This window comes from Panthera pardus, unplaced genomic scaffold (genome assembly GCF_024362965.1).
Source record: "Panthera pardus isolate Hobbes unplaced genomic scaffold, ASM2436296v1 HiC_scaffold_17, whole genome shotgun sequence".
NCBI classification, from domain to species: domain Eukaryota; kingdom Metazoa; phylum Chordata; class Mammalia; order Carnivora; family Felidae; genus Panthera; species Panthera pardus.
In genome coordinates, this window is record NW_026526732.1 from 143,480,133 (window position 1) to 143,495,903 (window position 15,771).

A 15,771-nucleotide genomic window follows, 5' to 3' on the forward strand; every position below is an offset into this window, starting at 1 on the left:
CCGAGTTCTGTGCCACCACCATCCACTGCCTGATATCAAGCAGCCTCCCTGGCCTTCCGCTTCCTCCCTTGCACACAGGCAGGGAGACTGTGTCCCCTGTGGCTCAAATCCTTGATGGTCCCCATCTCAGAGAAAAGCCCACAGGCCCTGTGCTTCTTAGCCACCTTCCCCATTTTGTAGCATACATTTATCCTGTTCTTTTGTCCCATCCCCACAGCCAAAGTAGGCACTATTTTTGGTCACCAGTACCTGGAATTGGTGCCAAGCACATTCCAAGGGTTGAATGAGGGTCCCCACAGCCAGGGCTCCGAGCTGGAAGGGCCCCCGATGGGGCTCACAAGGTGTACACAAGCTTCTGCCTTTGGGACCTGTGTCCTGGTGACATCCCCTTTCCTTTTGGTCACTGTGTCACATGGAGCAGATCCCTCCCCTCCTAATCTGGGACCCTCTGCCCCCGACCTCCTTCTGCTGCCTGGTGGGCCAAAGACCACAGGTCCCCCTAACCTGGGGGTCAGCTGATTCTGACATCTGACCCTGTGGCCTGCCTGCTCCCAAACCTTCCAAAGCCCTGGCCCCCGCCCCGCCCCCCAACAAATCCACACTCCTCCCCACAACAGCTCAAGCCCTTCCCAGCCCTGGGAGATCAGAACAGGGCTGCCTGGAGATGGTGAGGTAGGGATGGAGTCCTAGGAACCACTGGACCAGCCAGCCTGGCCTCCCAAGTACCTAACGAGGGGTCATGCACAAACCTATTACCCACACGCGTGAAACCAGAGACCCCAGTCTGGGGAGCATCTCACTTGCCACTTGCCAACAGCTTAATTGCCCAAACCCATGAGACCAGCCCCTAAAGCCCAGTGGCTACATGTGAGCCTGGCGGCTACGTGCCCCTTCCCAGCCAGGCCCTCTCTCGCACATCCTAAGGGTGAGCCATCAGTTTTATTTTGTATGTTCTTTGCCAAAGCCCACCAGTCTCCCCAACCTCTTGCTCCTGGCTTGCTATATCCATTTCAAAGTCCCTCCAGTGACTGATCAGAAACACCCCGACATGTAAACCTGGGGAACAGGATGCAAGTCAAGGGAAATGTGAAGTTCCGGGAATGTGCCAGGTGATTCAAGTTATGGGTCACTGGGACAGCACACCAGAGATCCATGTAAGCCAGGCAGGCCTGGCTAGAATTAACCCCCAGCACACAGAGGGTGCTCAAAGAACAGGGGTAACTTGTCCCAAGGTGTGATTATGAGAAAGCCCGGAGGTAAAATATAAGTCATGGGCTGCGTATTGTGATGCACTAGCCACCTGCATCTTCTAAAACATCTCTGACCAGGAAATCGGCTTTCCACTTGGCATCACCAAGGACCTGAGCTTCTTGAAATCCACTTTTGGGGAATGCTGGACAGGCTGGCTTCTGAAAACCCAGCATCCTGACCTCCCTGGGAGAGCTGGTCCCTTCTGTCAGTTTTTAAACTTAAGGAAAAAAAAATCAACGTTGCACATGTGTATAGTCCTAGAAATAGAAAATATAAGGCTTGCTGAATTCCCATCCTCCACCCCCACAGAAAACCACTAAACTTCCAGCGTTTTCTTCTGCATTTACCTCCACATTAAAAAAAAATTTTTTTTAATGTTTATTTTTGAGAGAGAGAGAGAGAGAGAGAGAGAGAGAGAGAGAGAGAGAGAGAGATCAGGGGGAGGGGTAGAGAGAGGGAGACACAGAATCCAAAGCAGTCTCCAGGCTGAGCTGTCAGCAGAGCCCCACACAGAGCCTGAACTCATAAACCAGGAGATCATGACCTGAGCCGGTCAGATGTTCAATCTACTGAGCCACCCAAGCGCCTATACCTCCACATTTCTAAATAACATGCTTACATTGCTCTCTTGACTTTCCATTTTACACATTATTTAACTTCCCACTAAGGACAATGAGAACGTAGCCCCATTATACTCTATACATACGCATGCACGTACTCTGGTCTCCTAAGAGTTCTGTCACCAGTTTTTGCCAGAGCAACATTCATCATTATTTATAACAATCACAGCTGAGTCATGTAAGGTCTCTGGCTCCTCTTAATACTTTTTGTGTGGCATTAATAAATGATCTATTTTAATTTGCTTACTTTTCTACCTATGAGATTCATACCCAAACCCTGGGACAGAGGCATGGATCAAGTGTGGACCCTCTGAGACCCATGAGACTCTCACTGCCCACACCACCCACAGCTGGCTGCATCCCCCATGACATCCCTTCCCAGTCCTCTTCTGAGCTTCCAGGCCTCCACGTTTTTCTCTTCTTATTCCTCTTCTTCTGGAGCCCTCCTTTAGGCAGGTTTGAGAATGGCTGTAAAGGAGATACGTTTTTGAGACAGCTGCAGAATTTTCCTGGGTATTTCTGTTGCTCTGCTGACTGCTGGGGTGCTCTTAGTTCGCTCCTTCTTTGGAGCCAGAGGGCTCTCTCAGTTTGCCTTGAGGACCACGTCCCACCCCCAATCTGCCTGCGGGGTGGGGGTGGGCTTCCTGCTCCTGTTCCTTGCTGTGGCTTCTTTCCAGAGCCATCTCTTCTGGCTGTGGGCTCCTGCTGGCAGAAACAAAACCTCCCAGATCAACAGGAGGTGCTAACCAGGGACAGAGGTGCGTTTAGCGGGTTTCAAGGCCACCACACTCCTGTGCTCTTTGCACACATTTGCCTGTTCCCCTCTACCATACACCTCTAATTTCCTCTTAGGATTTCTCATCATCTTCATGGCAACTGTGTGGTCAAATATTCTGCCCTAAAGGTGGGAAGGAGGGATGCTACTCTCCTGCCACATTTTCAAACACCTGAAGACGTATCAAATGCCTCCTCCACACCAGAGTTGGATCCTCCCGTGGGTGGGATCTGGGTCTCTGAGATGCTGCCCCTCCCCGCCCCCCAGGACCCAAGCACCCCTAAGCCAGGCACAACTGAGGGACTCCCTCAGGCCTGGTGTTTATTTCTTCCTGTCTCCCCTACATGGGTGGCCTCCTTGCTGCCAGCAAAGACTTGGGCCAGCAGGCACACCTTCATCCAGGGTCAGCCCGGGGGCCTCCCAAAGCACAACCCGCCAACAGAAACAAGGAGAGCGACCTCCCCTCGCCACCGCCACCCCGCCACCCCCCACCCCCACCCCCCGAGGAGAGAATGGAGGGGACGCTGCACACAAGAGCCACCTCCTCCCTCATCTCTTCCTAGCTCCGGCCAGGGAGACACTGTACCGTTTTTCTGGTTATACAGGTAGCACTTCGGAGAACTGGCGAAACAGAAATCCAAACTTTCATACGATTGGTTTAATTTTTTTTCAGCAGGAGAAAAAAGAATAAAGTTACAAGATTCTTTTAATATTTTCACAATGTTAAAACTAAAACTGAGCTCTAGGCTATGTGTGTAAGTAAATCTAAAACACAAAAGGGTTAAATAAGATCTTCTCTTTTAAAGATACAAGAATTTAAGCTTTCCTTACATTTAACAAACTTCACAGAACAGATACTGCAGGGGAACAAGCCCTCCCCCCACCCCCAGCTCTACCATCAGGAAGTGAACATGGGCTGCGAGCCCTGTGTGCCACCAGGCTCCCCAGAGAGCCTGCCTCCCATCCCTGCCTCGAAGCAGCAGCGGTGGGGCCTGAGGAGGGCCAGAAGGGCGCGTGGGTGGCCTCTTCGGGATCAGAGCTTGGCGGGGGGGCCTAGGCGGCCGCCTCACTGAGGATGGCCATGTACTGGCCGAGGGCCGTGGCTTGACAACAGTGGTAAACGCGGGCAGACCTGGCCCCTCTGCCCTGGGCTGCCTTAGAGCAAGACACCAGTCTGGGTCCTGAAGCAAGAATAAGGCCGGAGATTTTGCAGCGGATTCCACTCTGGTGGGGGTGGGATGGAAGGAAGAGGCTGGGAAGAGCATGATTTCCTATTTCAGTATTCCGGATCAAAACCACTTGTAGTTGCAGGTGTGTAGCTGTGAACTGCAGACAGAGTCGAGCTGCTTGTTGTGGTATAAAAGGGAAAGTTTGCTGGGTTAACTATTCCAGTAGCCTGTGTGTGGGCAGATCCAAGCCGCCTCTGCAGGAGCCTCCGACTCTCACCAGCCTGGACCAGATGGGGTCTCTGGGCCACTCAACCCTGTTCAGGCTTAAGACAGGAATCTTAATCCTGTCCACCCTCCCCGCCCCACCCGACCGGTGATGATTCCCTAACACGGGCAAACAGGCCCAGAGCCACCCTCCCCACCTGGCCTGAGCTATCGTGGCTACTGACTCCTTTCCGCCCGCATGAAGAGGGACAGGCTGATAAATGTGCCCTCCCACCCCACTGCCAGAGCAAAGGTCTCTCAGAGCCGGGCCGGGCCACGAACCACTGTTCTAGACAGATCAACCCACAGCTCCTCTGGCGTATGCTGCCTGCCAGTCCTAAACCTATGTGGTAGAGGTTGTCCCTGGACTACAGAGCTGCACAGACATAAGGGGCGAGGCCATGGCACCATCCTCTCGGCCCACAGAGAGCTGAGTGGGTGCCACTGGAAGGGGCAGAGTCTGCGGAGAGCAGCTTCCCAGACGCTCCCCAGCCCTCCTACTGATTCCCGTTGGCCATGAAATGTCTTTTTAAAAAATCCCAATATAGAAATTTAGCTGCAGAGGCCAGTTTGTAGATCCCAGCCGCAGCTGCTGTGCTGTAATTAGCCTTATTTGATCAATTGCCAGATCCCTGCACTTGGCAAATGGCAAACCAGAGCCAGTGGGGTCAGGGTGCGCCCTGGCTGCTTCTCACGACCGTGGGTCCTGTGTAGAAAAGATGGGTCTTGTACATGGACTAGTCTTGAATGGAACTAATTTTCAAAGTGAGGTTATTGTTTCTCTTCTCCTGTGATGAGAGAGTTTTTTCATAGCAAGTCAGGTAAAAAAATTTTCCTAAGAACCTGCCCCCCCACCCCCATTTCCAGCTCTGTGGGAGAGCAAAGCCACCACCCAGCCCAGCCACGTGGCCAATCTCAACAGCCTCCTGTGGCCAAGGCACGCGTGGCCATCAGGTATCCTGGCTACTGGGACTAAGGATAAGTGAAGAGGTGAAAGGCCGAACATTAACCAGAGTTTCTGGCAAAGCCATGTGCGTCATGGGAACTGTAACACCAGCTTCTACTCCTCTATTAACTCAGAGTCTCCGTCTGGAACACTTTCCGCTTAAGGCTTTTTATAAGTTTGACTCCAGCAGTGACAGGTATGTGTTGTTTTAAATCCACTAGCCATGCTCAAAAAAAAATATTCTTCACGTTTTAATTTTATACAATGGCTAGCAGGCACCTTAGTAACCAGCCAGAAATCAATTTCAACCACCATCAACCCCTAAACTACAGTACCAGGATGGCTGGCTAAAGAAAGGAAACGGACTGGCTGTAGTCTGACGCGTGCCCAGTACAAGGTGTCTGGCTGACTTTGTCCTAAATAAGGCTAACATTAGTGAACTAAGAACAGCGTCATGTGGCGGCCATGCCTGGCCTTCAGGAGCACCCCTCCCCAATGCGCTGGCAGGAGCGCCCCACTTTCCGGTCCAGTTTCACCATTTTCATGATGGCTTCCTCTCGGCCGCGGCCCATGTGGTCAAACGTACAGTCATGCTGCTCGGGGAGGCGATGTAACATACAGAACACATAACCTGCAACAGTGGGAGAAGCAAAGAAAACAGACTGTTAGGTGGACCTCCAAATGTCCAAACCCCAGCTTTCGTTCTGGCCTGGAGGATGGAGGGGCATCTCAGCGAGCAGACAGTGGCACACAGCAGGCACTCCTGCCACCGGAGAGAGTTTACACAGTGGCCGCCTGGGAGGAAGGGGCCTTTACCACAGCTCCTCCTCCAGGACCTCAGAAGGCCAGTGACTTCTCAGCTGCTACAGTGAGACACGCCGCCCCCTTCCCGCCGCCCCCTTCCCGATGGCGGTGGGGGGTGGTCTGAGCCCCTCCTTCCCCACCAAACAGGCGGGAGGGCAGAAAGCTGCCAGCTCAGCACCTTCCCAGCTTGGGCAAACTGTAACAGCCACAGGACACCCACCATTTCTAAGAGGCAGAGACGGAGCAGAAATGATTATGGCTTAAATTACATCCTGTACAGTGAGGGCTTAGGGGGGACAGTGGGTGTGATCAAACCACAGCCCACAAGTGAGTGGAGACTCTCAAAGAAAAGGGGATTATTTCAAGTGCCGGAAAAGGTATTACATATAAATAGGGGAAAGAACAGAAATGTTGAGCTCTAATCGCCAGCCATCTCAAAGGAGCCTGAGGCTTCTAACTCCACCTGGTAGGTAGGAGGCTACAGGACTGCTCCCTCTTCCTGGAGCAGAGAAATCAAGGGAAACACTGATGAGCCTGGCAGAACAAAGGACTGAGGAGAGGCCAACAGAGCAAGGAGATGGTGCAGGTGAAGGCCCTCTGATAGGAAATAATAAGAGGTGGCCCTCAGGCAGTCAGCAGGAGGCTCAGAGGACAAAGGTAACACAGAGCTGCCAAGGATGTGGCCTGTTCCCTCCCCATTCTGCTCCATTTCTAGAACTGCTGATGTCCCCAAGGTCTGTCTGGCCCTCTCTGTCAGGGAGGGGGAGGGAAAGATCCAGGCTGGGAAGCCACCTGCCAGTGCTGGCTGGCCCGTCGCCCCCACTCATCCCATCAGTCGTATGTGGCCACAGGCCTAGACCAGGTCCACAGGACCGACCTGTAGGCGAGTCTTCCCTAAACCTCCTCTCCCTGTGTGCACGGGCAGGCATCCCACAACAGCCCCACCAAGCCAAGGCTCTCCTCGCAACCACCACCTCTTCCCAGAGATTTCTTTTGCGCCCAGATCTCACTGCTCAGAGCGAACGGCCAGCCACTCCCTTCATCCATCTCCACAGCCTCCATTTCTTTTCTTTTCACAGAAGAATAACATTGGTTGAAGCAAAGACTGAGTGGCCAGGACAAGCGACAGTTTCAACAGCCTAACCTGTAAGGTTAACTTCATCTAGAGAACACTCCTCAACTGACCCTCACAGCCCTGCTCTGATGCCCTAAAGCCCATGCTGTGCATAGAGCACGTGCACAGGGCCCAGGAGCCTGAGTGACCAGGCTGACTGGACCATCCGCTGTGAGAGAAAACACATTATTAACTGCTTCCCAGGGAGAGCAGGGCAATATGTTTGACTCTAAATTGGGACTGGGTTTAAGGAAAAGAACAGAGATGAAATTTTTGTCTCCTGAGAAGCCGAGTTCCCACTTGGTCCAAAAGCAAAGTTAAGATTAATGAGCTCATGTGTTATATTTACTGATAAGTTCATTACTCGAAGATATTGGATAGTGTTGTCTTTGTCCTAAAGGACTTCCCAGCCTAAGTGTGGATGGCCTCAATATACATCCTCCATCTAACCAGCACAGCTGTCCTTTGGGGCAAGCCTACTTGTGGGGAGAGGGGCTCTGATGGGGCGCTGGCAGCCTGGTACCATGACATGCTGGTAGGCATTTTCTGCCACCAAGTCCTGACGTACTTCTGGAACTTGGGCATCTATAAAAAGGGCGGGAGAACCCCCACTGCCCCCTTCCCTCCTTGTTTTCAAGATACTGAGATGATGTAGGAGAAGGTCCCAGGGGCTCTTCTCTGCTTCTGATGAATGGTGCCGGCTGAATCAAAGTAGCAAGAAATGGATTACCTCTGAAATTAACTGAGCCCTGGCTCAGCCTAACACCTCATTAGTCAAAGGCAGACTGGGGCAGAGGGGAGAGGCTCCAGCCTTGTCCTCACTACACACCCCGCACAACTTTGCTTAGCTTGCCTTCCCCTGGCTACAGAGCAGCCCCCCTCAGGGATCTGAGAGCCCCAGGCTCTGTGTGGAAAAGGAAACAGGGCGTGACAACCACAACAGCTGCCTGATGCTCTCTCTACACACCCAAGGATTCTCCATCCAGCCAGAAACACCTCATTTCTCCCTCCGAGTTCTGTGTACCTCTGTCAGACACAACTTGACACTTGGCTTTGATTTCTGAAAGGTGAAAACCACTACACAGCAGCTACACTTGGGTGCAGCACGGGTAACAATTAGAATATATGGCATTGTAATTCACTGGGGAAGAGTGTCTGGGCAAATTCTAGGCTAGCTTCCCAACTTGCTGTAGTGAGGTTAGTAGCTGGAATAAATTAAGTCAATCCCCTCTCCTGTCAGGGTCACTCACCAAAAGGAAGTTACATGCTGGAACTTGTCCCAAATGCTGAGCAGGTATTATCCACTGACAGCAGCCAATCGGCTAAATGCATTTTGGTGTCAGTATTCGGGAATGGGTTGCTCTGGATACAGACGGGGGTGGTGGGGGGCGGGAATGACCCGTGGGTAGACGAATCTCTATCCTCTTTTCTTGGTACCCACAGATCTGTTTCCAGAAACTACTGCAAGTGTCATGAACTCCCAATTATTCTCTGATTGAATTCTTTAAACAGAGCTGGGTATGGAGAAATGAGTTCAGGCTGCTAGGGAAGATGATTGTTCTTAATTTCAGTGATGAATACAGTTTAAAAGTGCAAGGGGATTTACAGCCTCTGTCTACATCCTCCACAGTGTTCATTAGAAACCAATTAGGGCCTTTCCAGAGAGGGTCAACCAAGGCAGTGTCCGAAGGGATGAAAGCACAGAGGACAATGAATTGATCAGCTGAGCTGCAATATGGGTTTGGTATCATCACCAGAGGATTACACAATTCTTTTCTCCCCTAATTTAAAAAAGTTATATATCAAAACTGAATTCACTCATTCATTTGCATACATACAATCAATCCATACCTACACTCTCGTCATGGCCCCCATAGTTCAGCATCACGTACTTTGAAAAAAAATTCAATATACGTTTGCCTATAAGAGCTACATACCACATGGTACTCTGGCAGGATGAGGATGGATCAGGGTAGGAGAATATGATTAAAAGGACGCTGATTCCCAAAAGAGAATGAAAACACCCAAAGCCAAAGTTTTTGAAAATATGACATGCCTGCTCAATGTGGTTTAACCTCAGCCCTTGCCCCTCTGGTGTCACATAACTGGCTGCCCTGCTCCCGAGAGGCCCGGATTCCTGGTTTTCCATGAAATACTGGCGTAGGAGGAAGCTGCAGAGCTCCTATAGGCTGCTGGGGTTGTTTTCAGTACATCTGCACGAAACACTCAAGAATTTGTGTGGGTGTTTCTTCACTAGCTGGCACTGAAGAACAATTTAGGATGAACCCTTGATTAAAAAGGGAGGGTGAAGCAGCAACCCTGTGTGCACTTTGTTCCATGCCCCACCCCCCACCCCGCCCTGGCTTCTGGCCGCCCATCCCTCACGCAGGAAGAGGAAGAGGAGGCCCCCACAGCAGGTGATACCAGTCAGCCCCCTCCCAGTGAGCTGAGCTGGAAGGTCTCCAGCAGCTACATCCTCAGTTTGAAAAAACCTTCTTTAACTAAGCAGGCAGCATCAGGAGGGAAGAGGATGACTGTGTAGATGGTCACAGGGCTGACCTACTCAGGCTCATCCCAGTGCCCTGCCCAAGCCTGTGGCTATGGACAGCAAGAGGTGGGGGGATACCAGAAGCTTCCCTAACTCTATCATTCAGAGATACAAGAAAGGGTTTTTCCCTCACATGGCATGAGAAATACAGAAGGCAGCATTCAAGTCACTGGCCCTCAACAGAGAAGCCTGGGGGCATTCTTGTAGGACAGGTATTTTAATGGAAACCACTCCTCTGGACTCAGCCCTCCTGATGTGGGCCTGGGGCCTGTGGCACCCATGACCATATGCCATATCAACCTAAAGATGGCCAACACCCAATGGCCCTGAAAATACATTCCCAGCACAAAATGAAACTAAGGCTCATTCTTCTAAGACTTGAAAAGGTCTGAAAGTGCATGTTTCTAAAAATGCTCATTTGGTGGGAACCAAACTTCTGACTCTTTAGCTTTTAAAGTTAATGTCTGGAAGCCATACAATTCATTCTGATGCCTTCATCCACAGTTAAACTTCACATCTGCTTACACGGGTGTGTGTGTGTGTGTGTGTGTGTGTGTGTGTGTGTGTGTGCGTGCGTGCGTGTGTGTATTTTGAGACTAAACACACAGGATAGAGAATAATTTGTACAAATGCCATCATCAAACAAAGAGGACACCCAACACCTTGCTCTAAGTGCTATGAAAGTTTTAACACTGTTTTGTTTCACTAACTTGTTTACAAAAATCCACAACTATCACTGCCCAAGAGGAACACTGGGAAGAAGCCTCACCAAAGACCTGAGGAGAAAGGGTCTGTGTCCTTTACCTCTCAGTAGTGCTGGCAGGCAAGGCCCTGAGGGCACTAGAACCAGATAACTGCCTCACCTACCAGTTCCATCCCTCCACTGCTCCCTCACCCACAAGCCATGGGAAATGGCTAAGGTACTGGGGGCAGGGAGATGGGAGGAGGAGGAGCTGGGGGGCAGAAGGAGGGAGCCAACCTTACACTCTGTAGACAGCAGGCAGGGTAGCCCTTACCAACTCTGGCTGAGGCCCTGGGCTCCTCCCCCCCACAGCCAGCACTTCCCTCCAAACCCTAAGAATTAAGCAGGGGCTGGAACTTTATCCATGGAATTTCCTAAGGGAGGCAAAGAAAGTGATGCCAAAATCCACATTCCAAGTCTCAGCCCTTGACATTTTTATTCAATCTCTGTCAGACAGAAATGCTGCTTATCGGCTTTATCTTAGAGTAAAAAGCACCATTTAAAGTTGGCAAAGTTGGGCAGCTCTGGATAGTTTTAGACTTTAATTAATTAAACATTTGTTTTCTTGCAGGATCTGACCCCCCCCCCCCCCCGAAGGCTCACCCACCGCGGTGGTTTTAGTAAAGCCACAGACCAGGGCAGGCCTCAGCTCCAGCTATTTAGGTGTTTCTACCTCACTTGTAAGAAATATTTTACACTTTCTTGCTCATTTGAATTTCAAATTGTCAAAGCAAAGGTTCAAGCAGAAACTAAAAATACTGACAAGCCTTGGGGACCGAGGCCCTGTAAAATGATCCACCAGTGAGCAGCCTGAGGTGGCAGTGCACGTGTGCATGCTGTCTGTGCAGTCACGTCTGCCCTCCAGCCCCCTACCTGTGCTGGCTGCAGTGTACGTCCAGTTAGGGGGACAATCAGAGACTGTTCCTACACGTGAGCATGGGCTCCAGCAAACACAGCCTACCCGACGCCTCCCGAAGCTTCCTGAGAAGCCTCGGCAACAGACAGTCCAAATTTCAACTCATCAATAGGCACCACTTGCTATCTTTTTAAAGAATAATGACAAATGTGCCTGACCCATGTGTCTGAAATGACCAGGCAAGCTTGTTAGAAAAAAGAATCACATTTTTTTTTCCCAGCAAGGTAAAAGTTTCTTAAAGCTCAGGACAGCACAGTGACCTCATAGCTCATTTGTAAGTACATGCTGGGAACAGCAGGTGGCTACAGGAAAGCTTGTTGGAAAGCATTAGCCATTTATACTCCCACCAGCAGCAATCCCGGATTACACCACATTCACTGACCCAATGCCCAAGGCAGAATTTGTAGCACAGAAACATATTAAAGGATCTTAACACATTTTATTTCATCAGACCCAGGGTATGGGCAAAGCAGCTACAAGTGATTCAGGAACGGAGTGTGTCTGCTTTGCATTCTCCTCCATCTCTGGCTCTGCATGGTGGAGGGGAAAGCATCGCGCTCCAAGAAACAGAACTGGATCGTGGCTCATGAGTGGCCAACACAGTGCTTAGCTGGGCCGGGGGAGAGAATGGGTGGATGGGCAGGGGTCAGCTACCCAGGGTGCTGGAACCAAAGCCACAGTAGATCACCAAGGTGGGCATCGGTCTGTTTTTCAAAGGGAAGGAGAGCCTTCAGTTTGTAAGAGCCCATTCTAGTCAACAATTTAATAAAAACCACTAAAATATACCAAGACAATTCTAAAACAGAAGCAATCATCTGTTTTCCCCCAAATCAATTACAATACCAGTTAGATACAAGCTAAATGTTAGAACAAAAAAGCAGTGTGACAGCAGGCAAAGATATGGGAGCCTGGTGCCCTGAGCTCCTAAGGTGGCTGTGTGCACTCAGCAAGTGGCTCTGGGAGAGGAGACAGCAGCAGAGGGAGAAAAAGGTGTCGTGGTCCAGTGTAATAACAAAGCTCCTGAAGCAATTTGCACACATGTCATTTTAAAAGTATACATGGGGCGCCTGGGTGGCTCGGTCGGTTAAGCGTCCGACTTCGGCTCAGGTCATGATCTCACGGTCCGTGAGTTCGAGCCCTGCGTCGGGCTCTGTGCTGACAGCTCAGAGCCTGGAGCCTGTTTCAGATTCTGTGTCTCCCTCTCTCTCTGCCCCTCCCCTGTTCATGCTCTGTCTCTCTCTGTCTCAAAAATAAATAAACGTTAAAAAAAAAAAATTAAAAAAAATAAATAAATAAAAGTATACAAAATTCACCGCTCCTGGTATCCTTATTGTTCTCTAGATAGCTCCCTTCTTGCAAAAACTCTACTGACCTCTTTCCTCTCCTCTGGGGGGAATGTCTGCCTTGTCCCAGTAATGTCTCCTATCACCCAACTCAGGCAACCTTGCTTTACCTGACATTCACAGAACAAGTCCTGCCCCCTTCACTCTTGCCTCCACCCAGGAAAAGCCTAGTCCTATTTTTGCCACCGTGGGTGGGAGGTAGGGCAGGGCACCTGCATCACAAAGGATACCGTGCCATCAATTCTGACTTGTGAGAACCCTCCAAGCATGCCCAGTAACACCTCAGCGCACAAGGAGAAGGGGGTTGGCTGCAGGCTCACATTCTGCTGGGCTGTTTTATCTACAGATGAACATATATTTAAAAACTATGAACATATATTTAAAAACTAAGAGAAAATGGCTCAAGGCAGTTTTTGCCACAGGAATAATGACTTGCATTTTCAAACATCATTCCATTTTAGTAGCAAAGGCAGGCAGTATTAGCCTCTTGGTACCTGAGGCAGTTTTAACGATCCAGAAAAACCCTAGCAGGTGCCTGCACTCCCAGCCTCTGCTCCATTCCTTCCCCCCACCACAGGCCTCTCAGTGTCTCCAGATAATAGTGAGGTACTGGCAGGAAACTTCCATTTCTTGGGTGACCTTATCCTCCTCCCAACAGGCTGGAGATTTCTCTTTCAGCATTTCCTTGTCCTTTAAAGGACTACCTTCTCAAATGGAGAACCCTCCTAGAAAACTAGCTCCAAAGCTGCACTGTAGGCAAGAAAAAGGGCCCCACCCACCCCACCCAAGAGCCACTGAGGGCACAGCCTGGGCCCAATGGAGCAACTTAGCTGCCAGGCTCTCCAGAGAACTGTGGCCTGTTTAGCCATCCCTGAGGCTACACTGGCAAGAGCCAGTTCACCCAAGTCACAGAATGTCAGGGGGCCTCCGACTGTAAATGCCATGTGTCTCTCTCCAGAACAACACTTGGAAAGGAAAGGAATACTTTCGCCATTTTTCTCTGTCGGCCTTTCAATCCATATGGTGAGGTCACGGGAAGATGACAGATCGGAACTGGGAGGTACCTATGGCAAATCCCATGAACAGGGCAACCTCAAGTTCTCTTTCTGCAAAACCCAGTGAGAAGCTTGTGCTTTGGAGCCAAAGTACTGGATTCAAGTTCCAGCTGCACTGCTCTGACAGTTGTGTGTTACAGGTAAGTCATTCAACCTTTCGGAGCCTCACTTGTACCGCCCATAAACGGGGTTACGGACATTAAAGCAGCTAGTGCACACGAAGCCCCAGGCTGGAGGAAGGCTGCTGCTGGATGGCTCCTCCAGCTTTTGTCACCCCCTCACCTTACAGGATATAACTAACAAACTCGACTTCAAGGCTGGGAGCCCCCTTCCCCTTCTTCCTCCTCCCGTTTACCTCTCAGTCTAGACTCTGGTTTCCTTCTGAGAAACTGCTACTGACAAAGGAGAATGAACGTGAAATCTTCCTCTGAACACGTGGTCTCCTCTGCCCCTCTTCACAAACCTTTTTGTACAGACTACAGATGCACAGTAAGTGACAAGCTCAGTAAAGATTTCTGTTGAAGATATGCAAATTTTAGAGCAACTTGATTTAAATATATGAAGACTACACAGGGCAGCCTAGAAAGCACTCACTGGTTAGGGACACCATGAAAGGGACACAAACTTTCCAAGGACAGCAGAGAGCAGCTTCTCTGCTCCTGTGGGGGCTTCTCCACAGGTACGGTTGTGAATTCTGCAAGCCTCTCTCACAAGCAGAGGCAGAGCAAGTGTGTTTCCAAGTTTGGTCACGTACTGACCGTGCGCTGAAGAGCCCGTGTCTATTTCCCTGAGACGGTCGAGCTGGGAGCTGCGGTGAAAGGAGGAACAAGAGAAAGGAATGGGCTGTAGACATTCTGAAAACAATTATGCTTTTATCCAAACGGTGCCAATGTCACGTGCATTTGCTTTGTGCTTCTTTTAAGAATGAAAAGTCTCTCTACATGCCTCTTGTTTTCACATTAACTCAGAAAGGTCATTCTGAGGGCCTCCAGAGTATAAGCACGCTCTTCTTGATTTTCACAAAATTTAAGCCTTAAAGTCACAAATCCCACAACATGTGAGGTCCACTGTTCTAAGTGTGTGTAGAGGGGAGGGGAGGGCAGAGAAGCTGGCTTCTTGATTCTCCATTTTTAAAGTTACTTTATTTAAACACCCCTCATCTGCAGGGAGAGAGGCTTACTCAGTGGCAGAAGAATGCTTTAGCCGTACACATGAATTCAGACTTGAAACCAAACCATGGATATAGACAGTTAAAACCCCCAATGAATGGACCACCCCCTCCAGGATCCTAGAGACTTCTTTTCTGCCTGGGTGGGGGGAGTTGACCTCACAGCCCAATTCCCTTTCACTCGGAGAGTGGGTGGGGAGGGGGGCACAGATAAGGTTATACAGTCCAGGCATATAAAAAATGCCATGAATGGAGCTTGCTCATTGCTAAACCCAATGGGCTCTTTTCAGTTCTCCTCGATAGTGTCTGAACAGTTGACTACTCCCACGGGCACATACTGCTTTCCTTGTTTCTGTGACTACTCCTGTGGGCATATACTGCTTTCCTTGTTTTTATTCTCTCTCCCTACTGTCCTTTAAGTATGAGAATTCCTCAGCGCTGGACTTTTTTTTTTTTTTTTTTTTTTGTCTCACCCACACTTGTCCCAATGTTTAAAACTCTAACCACATAGGCCAACAACTCTGAAATGTCTTTCTCTGTCCCAGACCTACCTCTCTCTTTGGAGCTCTATGCCTCTGTATCCAATTATCTACTGGCTAAGTTGGATATCTTAGATTCAAGGTGCCCAAAATGGAACACTTGCTATTCCCTCACAAACATACTTCTTCAGTGTCCCCCACTCTAGCAGAACAGGCTCACCTTGCAGCCAGTGGCTTATGACACGAACCTGGGTCATCACTGATATTTTCCTCATTCTTCACATTCAACTACCAAGTCCTGTGGATCCTAGTCCCCATAATCAAATTCATTCTCCTCCTTCCACCTTTACCACCAGCACCCAGTCAAAGCCACCAGTGTCTCCTACTAGGGCCACTCCAACAACCTTGTGATCCCACACACCCCGATCTGTGATAATCACACTCTTATTTAAACCCTTTAGTGGTTTCCCAAGAATGACAATCAATTTCACCATCTTAGCTCACTCTCATACCCCACTGCCTCTTTGTCTCTCCTCATGCCATTCACCCCCCCACCCTCCTGTACTCTATGTCCTTG

At 50.0% G+C, this 15,771-nt stretch overlaps 1 protein-coding gene and 1 long non-coding RNA gene across 3 annotated transcripts in view; both read right to left on the reverse strand.

Annotated features, from left to right (window-relative positions):
• Positions 1-3,289: 3,289 nt before the first annotated feature.
• The window catches only part of ZFAND3 (zinc finger AN1-type containing 3), a 320,914-nt gene continuing 308,432 nt past the window's right edge, over positions 3,290-15,771 (reverse strand). For both annotated transcript variants that reach the window (XM_053905064.1, XM_053905065.1), the window contains one exon: positions 3,290-5,656. In XM_053905064.1, the coding sequence (XP_053761039.1) occupies positions 5,502-5,656 (155 nt within the window). In that variant the 3' untranslated portion in view covers positions 3,290-5,501. The remainder of the gene's footprint in view (positions 5,657-15,771) is intronic.
• On the reverse strand, positions 11,569-12,857 carry LOC128777740 (uncharacterized). Its single transcript, XR_008423088.1, has 2 exons — positions 12,463-12,857; positions 11,569-12,216 (listed from the first exon to the last, which is right to left on the reverse strand). It is a non-coding gene; the product is annotated as an uncharacterized LOC128777740 (long non-coding RNA).